The sequence below is a fragment of the Epargyreus clarus genome, unplaced genomic scaffold (genome assembly GCF_041222505.1).
Source record: "Epargyreus clarus isolate Ecla_fem2 unplaced genomic scaffold, WU_Ecla_fem_2.2 ptg000022l, whole genome shotgun sequence".
Lineage (NCBI taxonomy): Eukaryota > Metazoa > Arthropoda > Insecta > Lepidoptera > Hesperiidae > Epargyreus > Epargyreus clarus.
The window spans coordinates 578,826-605,812 of NW_027332229.1; the positions used below are offsets into that span (position 1 = coordinate 578,826).

Consider the following 26,987-nt stretch of genomic DNA (forward strand, 5'->3'; position numbering starts at 1 on the left):
CGTGCACTTAAATTATCTACAACTACTTTTATTATACTCAGGCATAGATTAGTAAAGATACTTCGCCGCCTTGAATTGAATGAAGCCCAAACGGCTTATTTTAGTATAGTACATTACAATACGAGGACGTAAAATTTTTTTCTGACAAGTGTGAGTTTGCAGGCCGAGCCGCAGGCGAGGACTGCAATCACACGAGTCAGAAAAACATTTTTCGTCCGCGTGTTGTATAAAATTTTATATTACGGGGTCGGAAATGGGGGTTTTGCGCACGCGAAGCGTGCGTAAAACGTCAATTTACGCACGCCGTGATATAAAGTTCTTTTTTTGAATTCTTGACAAATAAAAACATTTTTAGAGAAAATTTACGAATAAATAACTAATACTGCGTAATTTACGTAATAAATAAATAATTATTTCAAATATTTTAGGGACATTTTAGCACGGACACGTGGCAAAACTTTTTTACGAAACTATTTCAATTCTCAAAACTGGGTACATTTTCTTGTTAGGAGTGAGTAATATTTACTAATCTATGTAATCAGGCCATTACGAACGTGCGAAGCGAGTCATAAATCATTTTTACCAGACCTCTCGTTCACACTTATGGGCGTATCGGAACTCGATCGCACTTCTAGTGTTGTGCGTCACAAGGGTGGTAGAACCCTTTGTGGTTCGACTCCGGCGGCACCACCGCCACACCTATTTCTACCTAATAACAGCAGTGTTAGGCGCTGCTGTGTTCCGGTTTGAAGGGTGTGGTAAGGGAGACAGATTTTTCCGAGGCGTTCCAGCTTAGTCCTCAGGGGTAGCGGCGCATCTGTGGCCGACCTCAGGTAGGAATATCTAATCCTATCTGGGGTTGATTACAGATGTCCATGGGCGGCAGTAGCCACATCAGGTGGACTGCATGCTCGTCTGCTATTCTTATATTATAAAAAAAAAAAAAAAAAACGGATTTGTCGATAGTCGATAGCAGGTAATCAAGGAAAGGTTAAGAAAATAATGCAAAATATTTTTAGGATGTATTTTAAGACGTTCCTTAATAACACCCATATTTATATTTTTGCATAATTAAATATCATCATCATCAAACCGTCACTGTCCCACTGCTGGGCACTGATCTCCTCTCAGAATGAGAAGGATTAGGCCATAGTCCACCGCGCTGGCCAAGTGCGTATTGAGACTTCTCATACCTTAGAGATTTTTTTTTTAATATGTCTCTCAGGTTGCAGGTTTCCTCACGATGTTTTCCTTCAACGTTTAGCAAGTAATAAATAATTTCTGATAACTATTATTACTAATAATATTATTACATTAGTCATCAAAGAAAGCGTGCTTTATTATAGCTACCTGCGTCCGAGCGGCATCCCTTTATCGATATCGAGTTGTGCGGCATTGTCACATTCCGCGGGACTCGGGCCGCACGTTCGTAATGGCCCATCTATAGTATCATTTCACTTATCCTCCACGCAATAGCAATAACAAATGTGACTTAAAACATTTTATAAATAGCTAAATACGACTCAGTACAGTCCGGTCTACTCTGGTCTACTGCGGTCTACTCGGTCTTTTGTGGTCTACTCCGCCTTTTCGGTCTTCTCCGCCTTTTTCGCCTTAGCTGCTGCGAGCTTGTCTTTGCACTCCTGGTAAAGTCCGTCAAGGTCGAAGGCGGCCTTCATATTGTCTTTGGAGAAGAGGAATCTGGAAAAATGGTAAGATAAAATATAATTACGCTTGGGTTCGACTCCGGCGGCACCACCGCCACATCTATTTCTGTTATAACAGCAGTGTTAAGCGCTGCTGTGTTCTGGTTTGAAGGGTGTGGGTAAGGGAGACAGACTTTATCGAAGCGTTCCAGCTTAGTCCTCAGGGGTAGAGCGCATCTGTGGCCGACCAGGAAGGAATATCTAATCATATCTAGGGTTGATTACAGACGTCCATGGGCGGCAGTAGCTACTTACAATCAGACGGACTGCATGCTCATCTGCTACTCCGTACCATACCATACTCCTCCGAAACGGCTTTACCGATTTTCACCAAATTTCATATACATATTCAGTAGGTCTGAGAATCGGCTACTATCTATTTTTCATACCCCTAAGTGATAAGGGTTGTCCACCCTAAACATTCAAAAACGGGCCAGTATTATACAAAAAAAATGACCCTAGAACTGGTGTCATACGAAAATGACTACTGACTTTTGCAGCTTTCCAGTGTGATCTGGCTGTGGTCTCCTCATCTTCTCCACACCGGCGTTAAACAGCAGCACCGTGGGTAGCTGCCTGCTTGTCGGGCCATCTTGAATGCGGTACTTCGCTGCTACATCCGAGTACCTGGGAACACATCGCTGCTTCAATCCTACTACCACAAATCAAATTTTTTTCGCTAATTTACAGATTCAGATTTGGCCCTAAAAAATTTTGGCCTTGAAAAATTCACACTGTAAAAAATTTGATCAACCTGCCAACATCCAACTTTCCAAAGCGCAAGTTCTGAAGAGAGTAGCTATGACTTAGCTCCGCGAACACAGGAGCAAAGTTCACACAGGCAGGATGCCAGGCCGCATAGAGACATATGATCCAGGTGGTGGTCTTATGGCGTTTCAGCTCCTCCTCCAGGGTCTGGACACCGCGGAAGTAGGTCACGTCCTCAGGGCCCATGTAGGTGGGCTCGGGGAGCAGGAGAGCACACAGAATGAGCATAGCTCCGTATGGTAGACCATATCTGTAAATGGTAAGCTTAAGTTAATTAAATCAACCCCTATACCATTGCTCGGAAAATGTACAAAAATAATTAAATATTTAAATCACAATTTATTTATACTTTTTACTGACTTTTAATTACCAAATGTTTACCAGAGGAACTACAATACAATTAAAAAAACAATTAAACAATAAAAATACTAAGATTAACACGAACAATTTATAAAAAAAGTATTTAAAGAACCAACCTCACATCAGCATACAGCCAAAGAATTAAATTCGCGACTTTTGTATACACGAAAGACGACGACAGATAATTAACCATTGTCACACTTCCCGCCTTTCTTGTCCTCAGCATGACGACGATTATTAAAAAAAATAGAATTTCCGTTTCCCGGCTGTCCAGCTCACAGTCGGACTCCGGAAATAAAAAATTACAGATTATACCAGTCCGTTTCGCCGTAACATACGAAATGCTTAGCAGTATGTTAACCCAGTAGTAGGGTTTTAGTAATTGTTTCAGATCGGTGTTCAAAGGCATTATAGTTATAATATTTTCACTTAAAATTAAACTTTTCAGGACATTTAGCACCTTGCTTGATCAATAGCCTTGGTTTATTATTGGAAGGAAATGTCACACTGACGTAGGAAATCAACATGACATGACTGTCAAAATTAGTTTAGTTTTCTGTATATTTTTTATATTGGATAATCGTACCATACTGCCATTATAGAAAATAAAAAATATTTTAATAATAAATTAATTGTAGATTTCGTTCATTTTTTTTCTTTTCTGACGAGCACGTTAAAACGTCTCTACAACATACGTTGTACACATGTATACACATAGATGATCAATGATCAGATCACTCTTTATTGATTTTAACGTAGGAATAAAATATCAATTGTAATGTGGCAATCAATAGTAAGGCAACGTACCTCTTTTTGTTTATAATATAGGAGTAGCAGATGAGCATGCAGTCCGACTGATGTTAAGTGGCTCCAGGTCCGGATCTGCACCGCAGCATATATCAGCTTTCCTAGATTCCTAGATCTAGAGGGGGAAAGCTGAGGCCTATGCCCCGGGCGGCAAAATTCACACTTTGCAAACGAACGGACAACTAATCATTTACTTAACTTTGACTTAAACTTCGCACGAACATTATTATTCGCGAGGTACGTAGGCAACGGTTGGTAAAAATGTGGTTGGGGCGGCATTTTTCAGTTTTTGCCCCATCTAAAATTAATTGAAGATGCGGGGCGACCTGCTGCCCATGGCCATCTGTAATCAACCCCAGATACGATATTCCTACCTGTCGGCCACAGATGCGTCGCTACCCCTAAGGACTAAGCTGGAACGCCTCGGAAAAGTATGTCTCTTACCATACCCTTCAAACCAGAACACAGCAGCGCCTAACACTTCTGTTATATCAGAAATAGGTGTGGCGGTGGTGCCGCGGGAGTCGAACCACAAAGGCTTCTACCATCTCTTCTGAGAAGAGGATATTTATTTATTTGCTCTTTATTGACCATGTTAAAACAGTGTGGTGCAAAAGGCGGACTTAATACTAAATAGCATTTTCTCCCCTTCAACCTTAGGGATGTGCAGAAAAATTAAAAAAAAAAGCAAACTTAGGATTATCTTTAAAAAATCTAATATTAAATAAGTAATTGCATTTTATATTTGTTCGTTGCTCATCCTAGTTATCTATTTATTTGCTATATATCTATTTATATGTCCTTTTTTTCACTCTTTTTTCTTTATATTCTCATGTTTGACTTTCTTTTTCTATCCTTCTATTCTTTTGTTTTCTTTTTTTCTACATATATTTTTTCTTCTTTTAATTATCTTATATATTAAATGTATTGTGCGCCGCCTTTATATTTTCTGCACATCCTTAAGGTTGACTGGTAGAAAATGCTACTTAGCATTAAGTCCGCCTATTGTACCACTTGTTTTTATTGGTCAATAAAGTGTAATAAAAAAAAAGGATATGGTAGCATAGATTTATTCATGCGTATAGTCTTCGCAATTTTGAAACTCCTGAAAAGTTGTCATAGTGCAGTTACAACATTATACATAGGAGGTATACACGTTATAGAATCAGACACAAACAAAATAAAATTAAATCTTTATTTCAGAATAAAGGTTACAATAACTTTTTAACTAAATATAATGAGTTCATATTGTCATGTGTACATTATTATTATTACTATTTACATAAATGTCTCAAAATAACCCCTTTGATGACTGTTTACACAAATATGACAAGCTGCTCCACTATCTATAGTAAAATTACACTATTTAACATCGTAACTGATGATATTACATTATAACACTGCATACAGTCCATTTCACATCCTAATAACATATTTATAATGATGTGCACTTAGATCACACCTAATGAATGCTGGTTTGGCAAAGGGAGATCTCCCGCCGGGCTAGGTGATCATGCCCGGGAAGCGGCCGTGCTCCGACAGTCTCAGTTCGGAACTTGTACATATGCAGGATGTTTAGAAAACTTCGATAGCGTGATTCAGAATACTCGTGGCGCCATCTCTTGACGAGTAGCGGGAGGTCGCCACACTGGTAACATACCAACACATCATTGTCCAATTATCATCTGACTTCATCACTATTGACATTATTACACTATCATTTTCTAAAGTGCCTTTTGTTAGGCCACGTCAGTTACATAACGTGACATCACTATTCAATATTCGTTTCTGTTCATCATTATTAACACAAACTGCCGTCACTGACACACCGCACTGTGCCGTGTCCCTCTGTACCCCTACAGGTGCGCACCGCCGGTGTCAACACTATGTCCCCACGACCCCCTACAGCACGGTGAGGTGCGGCGGCGCATCCCCCGACGACTGCGTCATCACGCCGACCCCTTAACCCCCCTACAGCACGGTGAGGCACCGCCAGGATCATCACGCCGTCCCCCTGACCCCCTACAACAAGGTGAGGCGCAGACGGTGCGTCTCCCGACGACTGTGTCCCCCTGACCCCCAGCCCTACAGCACGGTGAGCCGCAATCTGTGCCGCGGCCAGGAGAGCGCACGTGGCGCCGCAGGAGCCTCATCCCCCGACGACTCCGAGTCCGGCGCTGCCAGAGCCCGCAACGGATTCACCACTGGGGACATCTCGCGAGCCAACTCGAGGGGGATCACGATCTAGGGATAATATACATTTTAGTATATGTATCAATAAGATGATTGATAGCAGCAGTGATAGCCTAGTGGTTAAGAAACTCGGCCTCTCGATCGAGGGGTCCGAGGTTCAAATCCCAGGCACGCACCTCTAATTTTTCGATGTTATGTGCGTATTAGAAATCAATTATCACTTGCTAAACGGTGAAGGTAAACATCGTGAGGAAACCTGCATACCTGAGAGATTTATAAAAAAAATCTCAAAGGTATGTGAGGTCTACCAGTACTCACTTGTCCAGCGCGGTGGACTATGGCCTAATCCTTCTCATTCTGAGAGGAGACCCGTGCCCAGCAGTGGGACGATAATGAGTTGATGATGATGATGAATTAAGAATTAATATTTTTTCAAGTAGCATAACTGAAGAAAATTTTGTCTAATGTTTAACGGGTCCAATTTTGTCTAATCTTTTGTAATATTGGTAAATCTTGTACACTGTAGATACTCATATATTGCGGAAAATGAGACAAAAGATAGATTGAAATGGCTGGCGCCGGCCACGCTGGGTGCCAAGGTAATTCGCGCCAATCTGCTAGTCCGCTCTGAATATAGCAACGAGTCGCGTCGAATAGCAAATTGTAGATACTAGCGGGACGAAGACAGAGCGGGGCCTCCCCGGCACCCGTCCGATGTCCGCTCTCACCCACGGGTACATAGCTGCGTTAGTGTGACCTTACGTTACGAAGTATATGGTTTTTTTTTTATAATATAGGAGTAGCAGACGAGCATGCAGTCCACCTGATGGTAAGTGGCTACTGCCGCCCATGAACATCTGTAATCAACCCCAGATAGGATTAGATATTCCTACCTGAGGTCGGCCACTGATTCGCCGCTACCCCTGAGGACTAAGCTGGAACGCCTCGGATAAGTATGTCGCCCTTACCACACCCTTCAAACCGGAACACAGCAGCGCTTAACACTGCTTTTACTAGATAGAAATAGGTGTGGCGGTGTTGCCGCCGGAGTCCAACCACAAAGGGTTCTTTTTTTTGACGAGGGGGAAACCTTCAAAAGGTACCCGATGCCTTGGGAGCGACACGGGGTTATGTGGGACTCTTACCGCACTAAAACCCCCCCGGTGGCCGTCCTCAGCGCTGCGTAGACTCCGGGATCTCCAAAGGAACGCAACCGGAGTCCTCTAGCGCATTGCCCCGTCGGGCTCCGCCCAGTTGAGCTTATCGCTCGCCGCACCGTCTGGTGTGTACGACGGTATGCGAACACACATACCGCCGTCCTTCCCGGGGTCGCTGGCGGTTCGAGTTCCCACTCTTGCTACCCACGACCCCAGAAGCCCCCTTTTAGTCGCTTACGATAGGCAGGGGATACCGTAGCCCTACTCTTTTTTTTTCCTTTTTATGGCTTTGGCGTATGGACGCTCTGCCAATGACACATAAAAACGGGGAAACGAGGATTAGAAAAATAAAAAAAAAACGGATGAAATTTGGAAAAGGAAGGATCAGTACAGTAGGTTGAACATAAATTTACATACAGATAAAGATGTAAGCCCTACTCTTAACCACAAAGGGTTCTACCACGTTCCTGCGCGCAGCAACTTCAGAGCGGACTAGTAGTATGGCGCAGTGTACCTGCAGCCAGCCGGCCCTGTGCGCGTAGGGCCGCGCGGCGCTGGCGAAGGCGCCGGCCACGCTGGGCGCCAGTAGCGTGACGTCACCGCCTAGTTACCTGCAGCCAGCCGGCCCGGTGCGCGTAGGGCCGCGCGGCGCTGGCGAAGGCGCCGGCCACGCTGGGCGCCAGTAGCGTGACGTCACCGCCTAGTTACCTGCAGCCAGCCGGCCCGGTGCGCGTAGGGCCGCGCGGCGCTGGCGAAGGCGCCGGCCACGCTGGGCGCCAGTAGCGTGACGTCACCGCCTAGTTACCTGCAGCCAGCCGGCCCGGTGCGCGTAGGGCCGCGCGGCGCTGGCGAAGGCGCCGGCCACGCTGGGCGCCAGCAGCGTCACGGCCCTTCCCGCTGACCGCCATGTGAAGTGACGCCCGTGTAGCACTCTCCCACTGTACAACAAAGAAACGAAAAAATATATGAATACCAGCTGACCCGGCAAACTTTGTACCGCCTCAAAATCTATTCATCAAATATATATCATATAAAATATAGCCTATGTTACTCGTAGATAATGTAGCGCTTGAATGGTGAAAGAATTTTTAAAATCGGTCCAGTAGTTTTTGAGCCTGTTCATTAGAACCAAACAAACAAAGTTTTCCTCTTTATAATATTAGTGTAGATAAGAAACAAAAATCCGACTGTCTAAAAATATAGCCAATGTTATTCCCAAAATTTAGGCGAATCCAACGACACTGCATAAGTTAAAAATTTTCAGGCGATTAGCTGCACAGCATGACAATAAGACAAAACTCGAAAAAAAAGAAACAGTCTGGTAGAATAATTTGATGTAACAACAACAAGAATTACCTTATAAGATTACATTACCGACAAACACCGGGATAAAGGAAGGTAAATAAATCCTTGTAAAAAACACTAAAATTAATATCAAACAACATTTTCACAACTATGTGAACAAAAATTATCTTATATATAAAATTCTCGTGTCACAATGTTAGTTACCGTACTCCTCCGAAACGGCTTTTCCGATTTTCACCAAATTTTATATGCATATTCAGTAGGTCTGAGAATCGGCTACTATCTATTTTTCATGCCCCTAAGTGATAAGGGTTGTTCACCCTTAAGATTTTTTTATTTATATGGCAACACAACGTTCGCCGGGTCAGCTAGTGAAAGATAAAATACTTTTCAAGTTTTATTCAGCTAAGTAATTTTAATTCAGATTTTTATCCAAATACTTACTCTATAGCGAGTGGCAGCAGGCTAGCCGCCTCACCATCCATTATTAAATGCACGCCGTCCAAATATTCTACGCTATCTTCTGACCATGATCCCTGAAAATAAATAAAATCTAAATATATATAACTCAAAGGTGATTGACATAGTGATCTATCAACGCACAGCCAAACCACTGGACGGATCGGGCTGAAATTTGGCATGCAGGTAGATGTTATGACGTAGGCGTCCGCTAAGAAAGCATATTGATCAATTCTACCCCCAAGGGGATAAAATAGGGGATGAAAATATTACTTCGTAACGCGAGTGAAGCCGCGGGTACGCACGCACGTAAAGCAAATTATATTCTTCATGATTTTTCAAAATTTTGAATTAATCTGACCGTGAGTCAAAGTGGGTAAAAATCTAGTGCAAATATTCCGTTACATACCCAGGCCAGCTAATAAAAGCATAGTTAAAAGAATATGATTAATATTTGAATGCCCGGCAACTTTTACACATGTCCGTACCATTTCCTAAGCGGCCCATGGTCATGCATACATGTCCGAATTTAGCGCCTTGGTATTTGGCTTATTTTAAATTATCTACGTATTATTTGTGGCTAAAAATACTTTTAATATGTAGTCTGTGAACCTATTTTTCCGATACAACGTATTCCTTCACGTCACTATTACAAAAAAATAAAATTATGACATTTCTATTCAGTGACTTCTCGGTGTCAAGTGAAATATTTTTAAGGCGCGCTCGAGCATCTTCGGCCGAGTTCGGGTGGACCTGTAGAACTTTTATCTACTAACCTGCATAGACTCCGGTATTTCTGGCAGGGCTCTTTCTATACTGGACATCTCGAAACTGTCCGTTGACATATTGTGACCTGGAAGATAAATAAAATATTATTCACAGCTATTGTTTATTATCAAATGTAAAACGAATTAACATTTTTGAAGGTTCGTGATTCTATTTTCCATTTAGCCAGTGGTGAAGCGCTACTGTATTCTGACTTGGAGGCTCTCGTGAACATTACTGGGCATTGCCCCATGCCCATTGCTGGGCATGGGTCTCGTCTCGAACAGCTGGTTTCGGCCACAGCTCCACTGGTTTAAGCCATAACCCAACGTGTTGGCCGCTACCCCTGGGGACTAAGCTGGAACGCCTCGGAAAAGTATGTCTCCCTTACCACACCCTTCAAACCGGAACACATTACATGGCAGGGATGATGGCATATTGTATCTGAAATGAACCCTTGAAGGTGGTAGAACTCTTTGTGGTTCGACTCCGGCGGCACCACCGCCAAACCTATTTCTACCTAATAACAGCAGGGTTAAGCGCTGCTGTGTTCCGGTTTGAAGGGTGTGGTAAGGGAGACAGACTTTTCCGAGGTGTTCCAGCTTAGTCCTCAGGGGTAGCGGCGCATCTGTGGCCGACCTCAGGTAGGAATATGTAATCCTATCTGGGGTTAATTACAGATGTCCATGGGCGGCAGTAGCCACTTACCATCAGGTGGACCGCATGCTCGTCTGCTACTCTTATATTATATAAAAAATACCCTTCTGGGCGTTGTAACATGTGTATGTGAGGTATACCTTCAGCCCCACGGTCGCTCATGCTGCACAGGCCTCGCTGCAGCGTCTCCTTGATCTGCCGCTCTACGCTCGCGGAAAGCGGGGGAGAGGGCTCCTCATCTGGATCCTGGAACCAATATGCAAGTGTTCTGTTAAATCACAAGATTACTTAATATTCAAGTATGCTATGCTATCCATAGATAATTAAAATTTCTAGGAACTGACACCCGTTATTCATTATAATGTATATATTTTTTGGTTATTTAATTTAACAATTTGTAGAAGGCAGGTATTGTCATGTCAGGATAGTTTTACAACCGACTATTATGATGCTCTAGCGGACTTAGGGGGGGGGGGGGGTCATTCCGCTCCGAGCCCCCGATCCTGGCATGCTCGCAAACAAAGGTCGTAAGAACCAAAACGCCGGTATCATACGTACTCGTATTTGTTGGCTAATAAGTCTATGAGACATTTGTAGTTTTGTAAAATCAAAATCAACTTTTTACACTGGGACCTCTATTCAATTTTCCGCCCCGGGTCTCCGACGATCTTAGTCCACCACTGTTATGATGGTACTACACCGTACTATCATGGTATGGTGTCCGATACTATTATAATATGCATCATCACACTGCTACCCTCACACATGCCACTGAGTAATATGGAGTTCACCGCGAAACACCTTCCTATTTATTGAGGTTTAAAAGGCTTCTGTATGAATCGATTTTGAATTAATGAGATTTAAATTTTAAATACACATACAGTACATACACTAGTGTTCACGAAAAACTGCTAGTCCGCTCTGAATATAGAAAATGAATAGCGTCACCATATCAAATTGTATGACTACACCTGCTCGCAACAACTTCAGAGCGGACTAGCAGTTTGGCGATAACAATACTCACAGGTACATAGGGCTGCCAGGCGACAGCCGCGGAGACTCCGGCCAGCTCCGCGGGCGCTGAGGACACGCGGGAGCTCCGCAGCCGCCGCGCCGATGACCGCCGGTTCACCCTCGTCACCAACCATGGACCACCGCATCTGGAGATGGAGAATAATTGTGAAGGTGGTAGAACCCTTTGTAGTTCGACTCCGGCACCACCAACGCTACACCTATTTCTGCCTCATAACATCAGAGTTAAGCGCTGCTGTTATGAGGCAGCTTAGTCTTCAGGGGTAGCGGCGGATCTGTGGCCGACCTCAGAAAGGAATATCTAATTCTATCTCGGGTTAATTACAGATGTCCATGGGCGGCCGTAGCCATTTGCCATGAAGTGGACTGCATGCTCGTCTACTACTCCTATATTATAAACAAAATCTGAGACCATTAAAAAAAAATAGCCAAGTTCAAGTCGAACTCGTATACAGAGTACGGAGTGTTCCGTAACTTCCGTACCACCAGATTTGCCGAAAATAGCCTTTTCTTGTATGGCAACTCACATTTATTCAGCAGCTTTTTTTATTTTCAATATTTGTTGTTATGGCGGCCACCGTTATATATACTCCATAAAAAATCTGGTCTCTATCTATTACGGTTCAAGAGATAAAGCCCTGTAACACACGAACGGACAGCGGAGGCTTAGTAATAGGGTTCCGTAATTCCGTTTTTACCCTTTGGTTACGAAACCCTAATATATAACCGCTTTTAAACACCTTCAAAAGGTACCCGGTGCCGTGGTTTTGTGGGATTTTTACCGCACTAAACAAACCAAAAACGAAAGCAACCGGAGTCCTCTTAGCGAACGTCGACCGTCGGGCTCTACCCAGGTCGTATGCACGACGGTATACGACCAGACATACCGCCGTCCTTCTCGGGGTCGCTAGCCGAGCGGTTCGAGCTCCCACTCTTGCCGCCTGCAACCCCTGAAGCCCCCTTTTAGTCGCCTCTTACGACAGGCAGGGGATACCGTAGCCCTATTTTGGTCCCGGAACTACAGGGCCAGTTTTCAAACACCCACTAAATATTTAAGGTGGCACTACGAATAGTGCCGTCACAAAAATAGCATATAGCACCCTAATCCATATCGCATATCACAAACATCTTGCTCCGACATTTATAGTTTTGTAAAGTAAACTCGTCACCGCGTTTCAGGACTCGTACAGCGACATCTGTGTTGTACATTTTACAACAAGATATGTTTAAAACTGACAGCGGTGCGGTTTAAAACACAATCATATTGTTTAAAACGAACATATAACAAAATTAAGCTTTAAAATAAATAGAAGCTTAGAATGAAACTTTTAAATGTCCGTAATATACATACTCGTACGTGTGTCTTGGATGACGACCCCCATTTATTTTCAAGCTTTTTTATTTTTGTTAAGGGGTGATTTATTTTAATTTGTGAAATAATTCATACATTTTATTCTTCTGACATTTTTATAAGTAAGCCAGTTTATTGATACGTTTATTGATGAAGATGGTAGAACCCTTTGTGGTTCGACTCCGGCGGCACCACCGCCACACCTGTTTCTACCTAATAACAGCAGTGTTAGGCGCTGCTGTGTTCCGGTTTGAAGGGTGTGGTAAGGGAGACAGACTTTTCCGAGGCGTTCCAGCTTAGTCCTCAGGGGTAGCGGCGCATCTGTGGCCGACCTCAGGTGGGAATATCTAATTCTATCTGGGGTTGATTACAGATGTCCATGGGCGGCAGTAGCCACTTACCATCAGGTGGACTGTATGCTCGTCTGCTACTCCTATATTATAAAAAAAAATAATAAAAAAAATTACAAATTTCGTATTTTTCTGTAATTATTTTTATAACAATCGCCCATCTGTATTCTAGGGGTCACTAGAAAGAGTGCCCTTACAAAAATATGGAATATATTTAAGCATAAGTAAATCACAAACATCTTGCTCCGACACTTATAGTTTTGCAAAGTAAACTCGTCACCGCGTTTCAGGACTCGTACAGCGACATCTGTGTTGTACATTTCACAACAAGATGTGTTTAAAACTGACAGCGGTGCGGTTTTAAACACAATCATCTTGTTTTAAACGAAACTGTTTACAGATTTAAACATATACATTCTACGTTTTATTCTGTTGTTAGAATCTGAACATTTTCTTGAGGTGTTCGTTGTGAAATAAGAAAAATATTTCTTGATCCAATTTACAACTTTTATAATTCCCGCGCAAAATACAACTCTAACGTCAAAAGCGGTTTTTTTATGCTAACTCATACAATTGTACCAGCCAATGACTATATAAACGATAACTAATTATTATAAAAATAACATGTCATGAAAATAAAAAAATAATTAAGTAAAACAATACGATCATAAAATAATTTGTTTAGATTTCTAACAGTTGCAATTCTAATTTGCTTATTGTAAAGGAGGAAAGGGGGGGGGGGGTCTATGGTTTGATTTGTCAAAAAAATCCATACATTATCTAAAGATTAATTAGACATTTTTAACAAGTCTTTCAATTTATCAATATTATATTGATCCCGTAAATTTACTCATATTTTTCCGCAATTATTTTTACAACAATCGCCCATCTGTATTCTAGGGGTCACTAGGATAAGTGCCCTTACAAAAAATATGGATCCAGTAAGCGAAAGTATATCACAAACATCTTGCTCCGACACTTATAGTTTTGTAAAGTAAACTCGTCACCGCGTTTCAGGACTCGTACAGCGACATCTGTGTTGTACATTTTACAACTAGATGTGTTTAAAACTGACAGCGGTGCGGTTTTAAACGCAATAATCTTGTTTTAAACGAAACTGTTTACAGTTTTTTTTATTTACACTTTATTAAGCAATAAAAAATGTGGTAGTGGTTAAGTAGACTTCACATACCTTTGAGATTTTTTTTTAATCTCTCAGGTATGCAGGTTTCCGCACGATGTTTTCCTTCACCGTTTAGCAAGTGATAATTAATTTCTAATACGCACATAACTTTGAAAAATCAGCGGTGCGTGCCTGGGATTTGAACCTCGGACCCCTCGATCGAGAGGCCGAGTTTCTTATCCACTAGGCTATCACTGCCTGATGTTGTTAGGCAGTTATTAGGCAGAAATAGATGTGGCAGTTATTAGGATAAAATAGAAGAAAATAAAACATGATAATTTAAGAAAATACAAATATAAATGAACAAGTTCGATTCGAAGTCGCACACTAAGGGTTCCGTACTATCGAAATTTTATTTATTTTTCATTTTTAGTATTTGTTATCATAGCAGCCATAGAAGTAAATGCATTGTGAAAATTTGAACTAATCTATTACGGTTCAATCGAATAAGCGAAAACGCCAAAAATAGCGTTTTCTTGAATGGCAACACTCGTTTATTTTCAAGCTATTTTTATTTTTAGTATTTGTTGTTATAGCGGCCATCGTTATACATACTATGTAATCATTTCAAGTGTCTATCTATTACGGTTCAGGAGATGGAGCCCTGAGACAGACGGACAGACAGCGGAGGCTTAGTAATAGGGTTCCGTTTTTACTCTTTGGATACCGAACAATACAAAAGAAGATGCATACAAACACACACACACACACACGCGCACACACACACACACACACACACGCGCGCGCACACACACACACACACACACACACGCACACACACACACACGCACACGCACACACACACACACACACACGCACACCCGCCGCTCACAAACAGTTGTGTTTTATTTTATATATTACCTGGGGTCTTCACTGATAATCTTGAGAACCTCGAAGCCGGAACCGCGCTGCGCCGCTCGTAGCTCCCTGCTCGTACAACCGACCATCTGATAACAAACATGAACATGATAGGAAATTAATCCTATCTGGGGTTGATTACACATGTCCATGAGCGGCAGTAGCCACTTACTTATATATTATTAACATTAAAAATCTTTACAATTTATTTTGGTAAAAAAAATGTGGATGTCGTATAGTCCGCGCCAAGCTGCTAGTCCGCTCTGAAGTTGTTGCACGCAGGTCACACAATTTGCTATGGCTACGGGATTCATTTCTATATTCAGAGCGGACTAGCAGTTTTACGCGGACTATAACATACCTGCAAAAAGCAGACGCTGCCGTGCGGTGTATCGACTGTCGATAGCTGTGGGTCGTTAGCCACGAGCAGGTGTCGAACCCGGGACCGCGAGCCGTCCAGCGCCGCGTGCCACGAGATGTGGTCGCCCGCGCAGAACTTGTTACCTGCGAGAGATAGTTTGTGGTGGAACACTTTGTGGTTCGACTCCGGCGGCACCACCGCCACACCTATTTCTACCTAATAACAGCAGTGTTAGGCGCTGCTGTGTTCCGGTTTGAGAGTGATAAGGGAGACACTTTTCCGAGGCGTTCCAGCTTAGTCCCCAGGGGTAGCGGCGCATCTGTGGCCGAGTCAGGTAGGAATATCTAATTCAATCTGGGGTTAATTACAGATGTCCATGGGCGGCAGTAGCTATACCATCAGTACCATCAGGTGTGGACTCGTCTGCTACTCCTATATTATACATGAAAAAAAAGGAAACAGGTGCAGTGTTAGTGCCTCAAAAGTCGAACCACAAAGGGTACTACCACCTTCAACAATTTTTTTTTTCTTTACGAAGGGGAAACCATCAAAAGGTACACGAGAGGTATGTGGCATTTTTACCGCACTAAAACCCACCCGGTGGCCGTCCTCAGCGCTTGTTGGAGAACTCCGGGATCTCCGGGTGAACACAACCGGAGTCTTCCAAAAGCGATGCCCCGATCGGGTTCTGCCCTGGGGGAGCAATTTTCGCTCCTCCCACACCATGTAGTGTTTACGACGGTATGCGACCACACATACCGCCGTTCTTCCCGGGGTCGCTAGCTGGACGGTTCGAGCTCCCACTCTTGCCACCCGCAACCCCGGAAGCCCCTTTTAGTCGTCTCCTACGACAGGCAGGGGATACCGTAGCCCTATTCTAGTCCCGGAACTACAGAGAAATTAATTTTATATTTATTTATTTACAAATTTGTGTACACAGAAACATTACAAAGAAATAGAGCATTAAAAAGAAATGTAGTACAAAGGACTACTTATTCCAACCTAGAATTTCTTCCAGCAGTTTCTTCTATGGTCAGAAAAATTTGTATGAAAGGCAAATAAAGTGTGCACAAATAGATAGATTAATTAACCTAACCTAACCCAACCTCACCAGTAGTGAACACATATCGTGCTAAAGCCTGGAGCAGCGCGGCGGGCCACAGCGGAGGCTCCGCGGCCGCCGCCAGCCGCAGCGTCAGCTCCAGCCCGTAGCCCGAGGGCGAAGCGCCCGTTGGCTCCGGGTGAACGCGACCGTCGCCGTGCAGGTCTGACAGGCCGAAGCTGGAAGGAAAAATATAATTCATTTCCTTTTTAACACGCTTTTATTACCTTGGGTTGTATCTATGTATGTATATAACGGAATCTTTGAGCTCAATTATCACCAATTTGCACAATTCTTCAATTTCAATTAATTAGAAACTTTGCACACATATCAAAGACCGATTACAATGCAATAATTTGATAACCGTTTCCCATTATTCTAATGAGATTAATGAATTCCCCAATTTATGCGTTTGTCACAAACTAAAAAATGAAAAATAAATAACAGTTTAAGTAAACTACAACATCACGCGTTTATTGCTAATCGAACTAAAAACTAGTAAATAATTTTTAATAACAAAGAGTTTAATACCAAGCTTTTATTAGCTTGACCTGTATGTATGTATGTAACAGAATCTTTGAACTCGATTTTTACCCACTTTGAATTGTCCGAGTAATTTAAAATCTTTAACACTTATCAAGAACCGATGACAATACAAGATTTTAATCATTTTATCCCATTCACCCCATTAGCATCATCAGTAATCAGGATCAACCATTTTCCTTGTGCAATTTCATCGTGGTTTTTAGTTTTTATACTATAATTATTATGTAAAGTACTATTCGTTTCATAATATACTATTTTCTAATGTGATGTCTATTTTTTTTAACACTGAAGTAACATACAAGCTATAGTTCACCTAATGGTAAGTGGCTACTGCAGCTCATACACTTCTGTAATCAATCCCAAATAAGATTGATTCTTACCCAACATCGGCAACCAATGCGCCGCTACCTCCGAGGACTAAGTTGGAACGCCTCGGAAAAGTATGTCTCCATTACCACACCCTTCAAACCGGAACACAGCAGCGCTTAACACTGCTGTTATTAGACAGAAATATCTATTAAATGGGTATTTATGTGTGGCTTAATTTCAATCACACTTCTAAGGGGGACATGTAGTAGTAGTAGTAGTATAATATTGACTCATACCTGATGTAGTGCCAATGTGGAGGTATGTCTTCTTCAGGCCTCCCTGGGTTCCAGTACATGCTGATGTAGTCCAAGGGATCTTGGCCACCTAACCTGAAAATAAAATTTGATTCATCGAGCATTTGTTCATATGTGACAAACACTTACCATCAAGATGCATAATTTAATTTTAAATAGTTGAATCATCAACCCATTACTGTCCCACTGCTGGGCACGGGTCTCCTCTCAGAATGAGAAGGATTAGGCCATAGTCCACCGCGCTGGCCAAGTGCATATTGGTAGACTTCACATAACTTTTGAGTCCTTCTCTCTTTAAGATTTCTTAGGTATGCAGTGATAATTAATTCACGATAATAATATTATGCACATAACTTTGAAAAATCAGATGTGCATGTCTGGGATTTGAACCTCGGTCCCTTCGATTAAGAGACATCGTTTCTTAACAACCAAACAATCACCAAGAGTGTAATTAATAAAAAAATAATAACAATAAAAGCTTTAAGATGTTCAAATCAAATCAAATCAAATCATTTATTTGCAAGAACACAGTATTTTACAAGGATCTTAAAATTATAACAATTATCTTATGTTTTACCACATTGGGTGTACAAAATTTATATATCTTGTTCATTATTATGTGGCAAAGTCAAATATATGTCATGCAGGAATCGTCATGTTACATACCAATACTTAAGCCTAGTGGTAACTTGTAGTGGGTTCGGTTGGTCAGGATACACCCTGGAGCACGCCTCGCAAAGCGCCTTTAACCCTGCTGGCATTAGACGACCTGAAATCATAAATTTTATTTAAAAACCGTGCAAACTAAATATATAATTTAATACATAACAACAGCACTTTTAAGCGCTACTGTGTACTGGTTTGAAGGGTGTAGTAAGAGAGACATATTCTTCTGAGGCATTCCAGCTGTCCTCAGGGGTAGTGGCGCATCTGTGGCCGAAGTCAGATAGGTATCTAGTCTCACCTGAGGTTGATTACAGATGTCCAAGCGGCGCATTTGTGGCCGACTTCACATAAGATTCTAATTTTATTTGGGATTGATTACAGATGTCCATGGTCAGCAATAGCAACTTACCATCAGGTGGACTACATGCTCGTCTGGTACTCCCTTGTTATTTAAAAATAGTTGATTACAGATGTCCATGGGCAGCAGTAGCCACTTACCATCAGGTGGACTACATGCTCGTCTGGTACTCCCTTGTTATTTAAAAATAGTTGATTACAGATGTCCATGGGCAGCAGTAGCCACTTACCATCAGGTGGACTGCATGCTCCTCTGGTACTCCCTTGTTATTTAAAAATAGTTGATTACAGATGTCCATGGGCAGCAGTAGCCACTTACCATCAGGTGGACTACATGCTCGTCTGGTACTCCCTTGTAATTTAAAAATAGTTGATTACAGATGTCCATGGGCGGCACTGGCCACTTATAACTTCCCATGAGATAGATAGTATGGTTGTTCGATACCTCTATACTATGAGAAAATATATAAAAAATAAGTTGATCGCCAAACCGCTAGTCCGCTCTGAAGTTGTTGCGAGCAGGAGTAGTTATACAATTTCCTATGGCAACGCGATTCATTTCTATATTCAGAGCGGACTAGCAATTATACGTGGACTATACCTGATTGAGTCACTGGCTCTTCAGCTGGTATTGGTAACACATTGGGAACTTTAGCCTGCGCAGACGCAAGGAAACTTAATGCACTGTTCTGCGTTACGCCACTCCCAGACGCGCCCGAGCTCGATGGGTTTGCCATTTTTAATAAATAAACAAGATTTTTGAACACAAATACACCACGGGTTGATAATTAATTAATTACGAATACATTTTTGGTGTTGTTTTTGACAAGACAACGGAAATGAATTCGGAAAGTAATAAATTAAATTGTTTTGTGTGTTGGCGGCATTGACTGTCATTTTGAGGTTTCAAAGTTGCCAGTATTTAGAAATTTCCCGTAGGAATTGGTATAGCATTGTTTTTATTAAAAAGGTATACTTTTTATTAAAAAAATTATAAAATGTGAAGAAACAACAGGATCACTTTTTTAATAATAAATATTTGGTTAAAAAAAGGTTTTAATACTAAATGTGATATTTCTCTTGCTTCGAGGTGGTTTATAGTGTGTGCGATATATGGGATTATATTAAAAATTGTGATGTTATGTACACATAATTGTGTTTTTAATACATTAAAAATACACACTAAAAACATTTTAATCGAGTAAAGGAACTCGTTACAAAAGTACAGATAGGAAAATTTAAAAACATTCTGGCAACATAGCACAATCGATTGTCAGTTGTCATTATTGTCAATTTTGACTTATTCCGGCGGTGTTTCGATAAATATTCAGGAAAATAAAACGTTTTCTCTATTTATAAAACGAGTGTGCGGTTGTGGTTCTAAAAATAACTAAACGAATCATTCTAGTTTCTTTCTGACTGTTTTTTAGTCCACAAATGTTCTTGTTTTCCAAAATGCGGTATATTTTCTTAACAACTTTGTTTAGTATAGTTTTCGCATATGAAAAGGATGTGACATTTACTGTACCGGCGGGGAAGACGGACTGCTTTTACCAGAAAGTCCAGGCGAATGAGATAATCGATATCGAGTACCAGGTGCTATGCAATATTTATTTAATTTTCATAACCAAAATTCGTATGATGTAGTTGTGAAGTCACTAAGGCATTGTGTGAATCTTATTTTAATTGCGTTTAGGCTGATATTTGCTTCAATCGCTCTTCTCCCCTTAAGTTTAAATGATAGCATACTGGTAATAACTTAGGAAAATATTCATTCCACATTTTTCACTAGAGATTGTGGAAGTTCACAATAAATGCATTAAGAATGTGTAGTATGTGAATACTATGTGAATTGAGTATGTGTGAAACTGTGAACTAAATAATGGAACTACACTATAAGACCAATCTTTGTGAATAAATCTTATCCTTACTCACTTAAGAAACATGTATATTATAACACACAAATACACACACAGACACACACACACAAAACGTGTATATCTCTACTTCACTGGAAAGCCTCGGAAAAGTATGTCTCCCTGACCACACTCTTCATATGATAACACAGCTGTGCACTGCTGTTATTAAGTAGAAACAGTTGTAAATTTTAATTTTTAATAATAAAGATTGATACAATAATTCCAGGTGATAGATGCGACGCACGGAGAGCTGGACATCTCCTTCCAGCTCTCCGACCCAGTGGGCAGGGTGGTGGTCGCAGACTACAAGAAGCCGGAGAACTCGCACCGCCACACCAGTGCACAGGCTGGCGACTACCGGTTCTGCTTCGATAACAGCTTCAGCACGTTCAGTCAGAAGACTGTGAGTGGACATATTTTGTTACTTCACTCTGCCTGTCTGTAGTGGAAGTAGAACCCTTTTTAACACGCTTTTATTAGCTTCAGACGTATGTATGTTGGTATGTTAGTATGTTAGTATGTAACGGAATCTTTGAACATGATTTTAACCCCCTTCAAAACGTCGGATTAACTCGAAATTTGGCATACTTATTAAGGACCGATGACAATTCAACATTTTAAACATTAATAGTTTTGTACCATTGTCCTTATCAACATCCTCTGGATTAACGATTTTCGAGGCGAGATTTTTCAAACACCTTCAGCAAAGTTCATCGCAACTTTAGATTGCAAATAATTATTGCTATTTAGTTTCAATAGGCGTAACTTTTATATCGTGATTTTTAGTTTAGAAAATAATAATGTTATTTCCCTATAACTCAAATGTTCTGAAACATATCTATAATGCGCTCTTGTAGAATGATTTTTAGGATTCCGTACTCAAAGGTTAAAACGAAACCCTCTGCGGTCTGTTCGTCTGTCGTTGGGCTTTATCTCTTAAATCGTAATAGATAGACACTTGATTTTTTTACAAACGATGAATAATGGTGGTCGCTATAACGAGAAATACTAAAAATTAATAAATAATTATAGTTCAAAAAACTAAAAAACACGCTTTTATGACACCTCTATCTTGAGTAGATTATCGCACGCTGCAAAACAGAGTTTTTTACAATATAGGAGTAGCAGACGAGCATGCAATTGACCTATTAGTAAGTGGCTACTGCGACCCCTGGACATCAAATCAAATCAAATCAAATCAAAATTTTTTATTCAAAATAGGTTCTTTACAGATCACTTTTTGAATGTCATCTGTAATCAACCCCAGATATGATTTAGAGTCTTACCTGAGGTCGGCCACAGATGCGCCGCTACCCCCGAGGACTAAGCTGGAACGGCTCGGAAAAGTATATCTCCCTTACCACACCCTACAGACCAGAACACAGCAGCACTGAACACTACTGTTTTCTTACGTGTAATCAGAACGTTGATGCAGTCTGTCACATTTTTTTTATTCAAATATCTTTATATGTTTAATTCCAGGTATTTTTCGATCTAATGATAGAGAGTGAAGAGTCACCGGAAAAGGATTACGACGATGATAAGGAAATGGAATTAGGTGAGTGTGAACATTAACATATTTTGCAAATAAATTCATGTTTAATATTAAAAAAATAATACATACTCTATGCTTAATTTTATAGATAATACACAGACTATAGAGTGCAAAAATAATGCGCCACTTTTGCTCGTTGCCCGTTATTTACATAGCATGCTATTTGTTGTGCGTTTCGTTATTTATATAACGTGCTATTTTTGCTCTATTGCTTAATATAGCGCGCTATTTTTTGTCACCAATTATTATGAATATTATTTACTTATCCTCCTATAACTCCTGATGAATCTATTTTCAGAAGTTACAATGTTTTAAATTAATACATAACTGAACGTACATTGCACACCTTTCACATTGAAATAACGTATGTGTATATTTGTATACCTATATGAGTAAAAACTCCAGTTGTGCAACGAAGCTGATACATACACACACGCGCTCACATACACACACACACACACGCACACACACACATACACATACATACATACACACACACACAAACACACGAACGCGCAAACGCACTTAGCTTTCTGTTTCTATTTTTTGCGAATTTTCTAGTTAACATACACTGCAACCGTTACTCTCCCCGCCCAGGCACAGCAGCGGAGACCTACATGATGCGTGTCCGCGACATATCGGAGTCTGTCGCCCGCGTCCGCGACAACGTGTCGGCGGCGCGAAGGCTTCAGGAGTTACTCTCTGCACACGAGGCACGCGACCGGAACCTCGCTGAGGAGATGTGTTCGCGGTGAGAATTATAGGGAAAGGTTTTGGTGATTGGGAAAAATTGCGAAAGTGATTTTTAACACGCTTTTATTAGCTTCACCTATATGTATTTATGTTTGTGGGTTTGTGGTGGAAAAAGCGTGGGGTGCTCTATTTCTCAGTTTTCGAAAGGCGCTCCACACTTTTCCACAATTATACTATTTACTGTTCCTGAATTGATTCCGAAATTTATTATTAAACTTAATGAAATTTATTATATTAGATTGAAAATTATATTCTACTTTTTAGTTGTATCATAAAAGCGTGTTTGTTAGATTTTTTTACTATATTTATTTCAAAACGACCCTATGAATTTGTGTTCATGTTCTTTATGCTATTGGAAGGTTAACCGTTGTTATGACTTGAATTCTATTTTGAACAGACTTAAAAGAGGAAATTCTAATTTCGAACATTATGTAATATGTATGATATGTATGTGTGTCTTTTTATACGTTTGCTATTTTCTGAAAACCAATCTAAGCTAATCCAATTTGCATGGGGTTCTCTTTATTTACATATATGATATGTCACGTTACGTTTTATTTAATTTTGTAGCAAGCAATTCTTAAGATTGGGAGATTAATTGACAGGTCAAGTGATATGAATATGCACTTTTTTACTTAATTTCCTTAAAATAGTACCTACCTCTTAGGTAATATAGTGTTATATTGTGTGATTTCTGTTTAAAAAGTTATATTTTGTTTACAGAGTTTTAAGATGGTCCATGGTGCAAATATTCCTGATGCTGATGGTCGGAGTAACCCAGGTGAGAACTTTAAATTTTGAAGGTGGTAGAACCCTTTGTGATTCCACTTTTACGGCTCCACCGCCACACCTATTTGTGCCTAATAACAGCAGTGTTAAGCGCTGCTGTGTTCTGGTTTGAAGGGTGTGGTAAGGGAGACATACTTTTCGGAGGCGTTCCAGCTTAGTCCTTAGGGGTACCGGCGCATATGCAGCTGTCCTCAGGTAGGAATATCTAATCCTATCTGGGGTTGATTACAGATGTCCATGGGCGGCAGTAGCCACTTACCATCAGGCAGCATACATATCTTATCTCCTTTGCTATAAAAAACATGCGCTTATTCACTTTTCCGATTGAAGTATGAATAATGGAATCCAAATACTATTTTTCAATTTCAGGTATTCTTCGTGAAGAGTTTATTCGAAGATGCGAAGAACGGGACTAGATTCAAAAGATTCGTTCCCAGTTTCATATCGCAGTGATTGCAACCAAAGATTTTGTTTTCGTGTTATATAGTGTTATAGTTACTCGTACTACGTGTATGGTAAGAATAGGAAATAATGTCTAAATTTGTTAAGGTTAAGAAACTCGGCCTCTCGATCGAGTGGTTCGTGGTTCAAATCCCAGGCATGCACCTCTGATTTTTCAAAAAGTATGTGCGTATTAGAAATTAATTATCACTTGCTTAAACGGTGAAGGAAAACATCATGAGGAAACCTGCATACCTGAGAGATTTATAAAAAAGAAAATCTCAAAGGCTTGTGAAGTCTACCAATACGCACTTGGCCAGCGCGGTGAACTATGGCCTAATCCTTCACATTCTGAGAGGAGACCCGTGCCCACAGTGGGACGATAATGGGTTGATGATGATGATGATGTCTAAATTTGAAGATCTTTAAAGACACTTTCTACATCCATAGCCCCTCAAGATTCCGTGTCGTGCGTGCCATGGACACATATATGTAGTCTGATTCATAATCAGGTGTCCAAAATATAAACAAAGAAATGTCATTGTCAAAATTAATAAGACACAAAAACTTTAACAAACTCAACAAAAAACTAAAACTTTAACAACTATACACAATTTAACAAACGAGTTATGAAAACGAGAAAACATTCTAATTCGATCATAATCACGAAAATGAATAATATCAGCTACGAAACATAAAAATGACGGAACGAGAAATGTTTTGGATTCCGATTGTGTTACCATTATCACATTTTAATTTTCTACCATAAACCTTGTTTTTTATTATTATAACTGTATGGAACGAAATTGAGGTAACATAAATATTAGAAAATGTGAATTGATCTTAATTTATTTAGATTATTATTTTATTATTGTTGTATTACTTTAATATTGTCAAAAATAGTAAACTACCATTTGAAACGTATTTTCTTCATAGGGCAACACCTTTGTTTACATTTTGGACACATTATGAATCAGACTATAGATATGCATTTTAAAAGCTATAAAATACGAATAATTAATTTAAAAATTTGGAGTTACTATAAAATATTGGGGTTATGTATAATACTTTAAAATCCTTGAATATAAAGTTATTTGTATGTAAGTATTGATAAGTATACGTTTTAATACTCGTAGTGACAATACAGTAAGAAAATGTTTCTGTTATTGACTGGCTGTAAATTAGCTGCACAAAGATTGAAGGCTGTAATTTTTATTAGAACAATTTTTGTAATACTAGGTTACGTATATTATAACAAATATCTTATAGCTCTGTGTTCTATAGTGAATACTGCATATGCTAGTATTAATTGTGTTAAAGGAGGAATTTATACAAAATGTTTCACAATTAATACTTATAAATATCAACAAATATTTAATTCAATTGCGGATATTCTATAAAAGTCATTTTTAAGTGAGTGCCTGAAAATATTAATAAAATATTAGCATGATGGTAACTCGTTCTGCGTTTTCGAGAGAACACCTAAAACATTATTTATAGCGTGCTATTTCGTACGTTATGTTATAATGCAACGGATATTAGCAATGTCGCCAACCTAACAAAATAATAATAATTTAAATTAAATTGTAGTTAATTATTAAGGTCGACGCACAATTTTTACTGTGGCCCTAGATCACAAATATTTTGTTTTATAATGTCAAATGTTAACCCGCGCATTTTAAATCAATGGATTTTTATTCTGTGGTGCCCCTGAGTATTTACCGCGCTAAATATTTCGTACGTACTAGGAATTAGGATCAGATGAAGTAAAAAGGCTTTCTAAGCTTATAAACTTTTATTCGTGTAACTCTGTGAATCATCTCTAAGCTCGCATATATTTTGTCCAATAATAGTAGGCGTTTGATATTTTTGAAGCCAGACTTACGAAATATCTTTAAAATAAGTAAATCTGTGCAGTTTGAGACGTCTATTCGTTTATCTGACATCTGCATATGTACTACCAAAAATGAGCTTATATAGCTTTAGTTGTGTGTGAATAATTTTCTTATATGCCATTTATTTGTAATTGTTTCGTGTTGTTTAAACCAAATTAGTTTTAATCTTGCAAATTAGATACAGTTTTTGTTAAGTGCATGTTATTATTGTGTATATAATTTAAATAAATTATTTACTAGTCATTTGTTTTGTTTTATTTAATGATAAATGCCTAAAAACAGAGTTAAATGCTAGAGATTTCTAATTATAGGCCTCCGAATTCTTCATTATGCACTTTTAATGGTGGTAGAACCCTTTGTTTCGACTTCAGATGTACCATTACCTATTTCTGCCTAATAACAGCAATGTCGAGTGTTGCTGTGTTTTAGTTTGAAAGGTGTGGTAAGGGAGACATACATATCAGAAGCGTTCCAGCTTAGTCCACATTGGTAGCAACCTAGCAACACATGTGTGGTTGACCTCAGGTAGGAATCCTATGTGGTTGATTACAGATGCCCATAGGTGGCAGTAACTGCGTTTTCTTACCTATTTTACCACGCTTTTATTAACTTTACCTATATGTATGTGTATAACGGAAACTTTGAACTCGATTTTCGCCACTTTGAACGGTCCGATCAATTTAAAATTATGAAAAAATATCAAGAAACGATTACCATACGCGATTTAAATAATTTTAGCCCATTCACTTCATCAGGATCGTCAGGAATCAGCATTAACGATTTTCCTTTTCCGATTTTAGCGTGGTTTTAGTTTTTAAACTATATTTCTACTAATCTATGTTATTTCCATGTACAATAAGCCAAAAAAAAGCCAGTTTCACAAAAACAATGAATTTTTGCATACTTTTTACGTTCGAAGAGTACAAGCGATGGTACTCAAGAAAACAAATATAAATTTCAAAAATATTTTATTGTATAGATAATACTTTATTACAAATTATAATACTAATATTCCACCATTTTTTATTG

General features: G+C 39.9%; 3 protein-coding genes across 3 annotated transcripts; 1 reads left to right on the top strand and 2 right to left on the bottom strand.

Annotated features, from left to right (window-relative positions):
* Positions 1-1,417: 1,417 nt before the first annotated feature.
* On the bottom strand, positions 1,418-3,352 carry LOC140751242 (thioredoxin-related transmembrane protein 2 homolog). Its single transcript, XM_073085129.1, has 4 exons — positions 2,951-3,352; positions 2,461-2,724; positions 2,199-2,333; positions 1,418-1,701 (listed from the first exon to the last, which is right to left on the bottom strand). The coding sequence occupies exons 1-4, from the start codon at positions 3,241-3,243 to the stop codon at positions 1,578-1,580; spliced, it is 816 nt and encodes a 271-aa protein (XP_072941230.1). The 5' UTR covers positions 3,244-3,352; the 3' UTR covers positions 1,418-1,577.
* A 1,470-nt stretch (positions 3,353-4,822) lies between these two features.
* On the bottom strand, positions 4,823-19,478 carry Su(fu) (suppressor of fused). The gene is made up of 12 exons (XM_073085244.1): positions 19,208-19,478; positions 18,250-18,352; positions 17,566-17,658; positions 16,424-16,593; positions 15,313-15,455; positions 14,955-15,040; positions 11,202-11,337; positions 10,318-10,423; positions 9,532-9,608; positions 8,741-8,832; positions 7,797-7,929; positions 4,823-5,885 (listed from the first exon to the last, which is right to left on the bottom strand). The coding sequence occupies exons 1-12, from the start codon at positions 19,341-19,343 to the stop codon at positions 5,727-5,729; spliced, it is 1,434 nt and encodes a 477-aa protein (XP_072941345.1). The 5' UTR covers positions 19,344-19,478; the 3' UTR covers positions 4,823-5,726.
* Positions 19,479-19,888: 410 nt separating this feature from the next.
* LOC140751330 (transmembrane emp24 domain-containing protein 5) lies at positions 19,889-26,201 on the top strand. The gene is made up of 6 exons (XM_073085242.1): positions 19,889-20,202; positions 20,752-20,928; positions 22,008-22,083; positions 22,678-22,831; positions 23,557-23,614; positions 23,992-26,201. Exons 1-6 carry the CDS (start codon positions 20,044-20,046, stop codon positions 24,073-24,075), a joined length of 708 nt encoding a protein of 235 aa, XP_072941343.1. The 5' UTR covers positions 19,889-20,043; the 3' UTR covers positions 24,076-26,201.
* Positions 26,202-26,987: the final 786 nt, after the last annotated feature.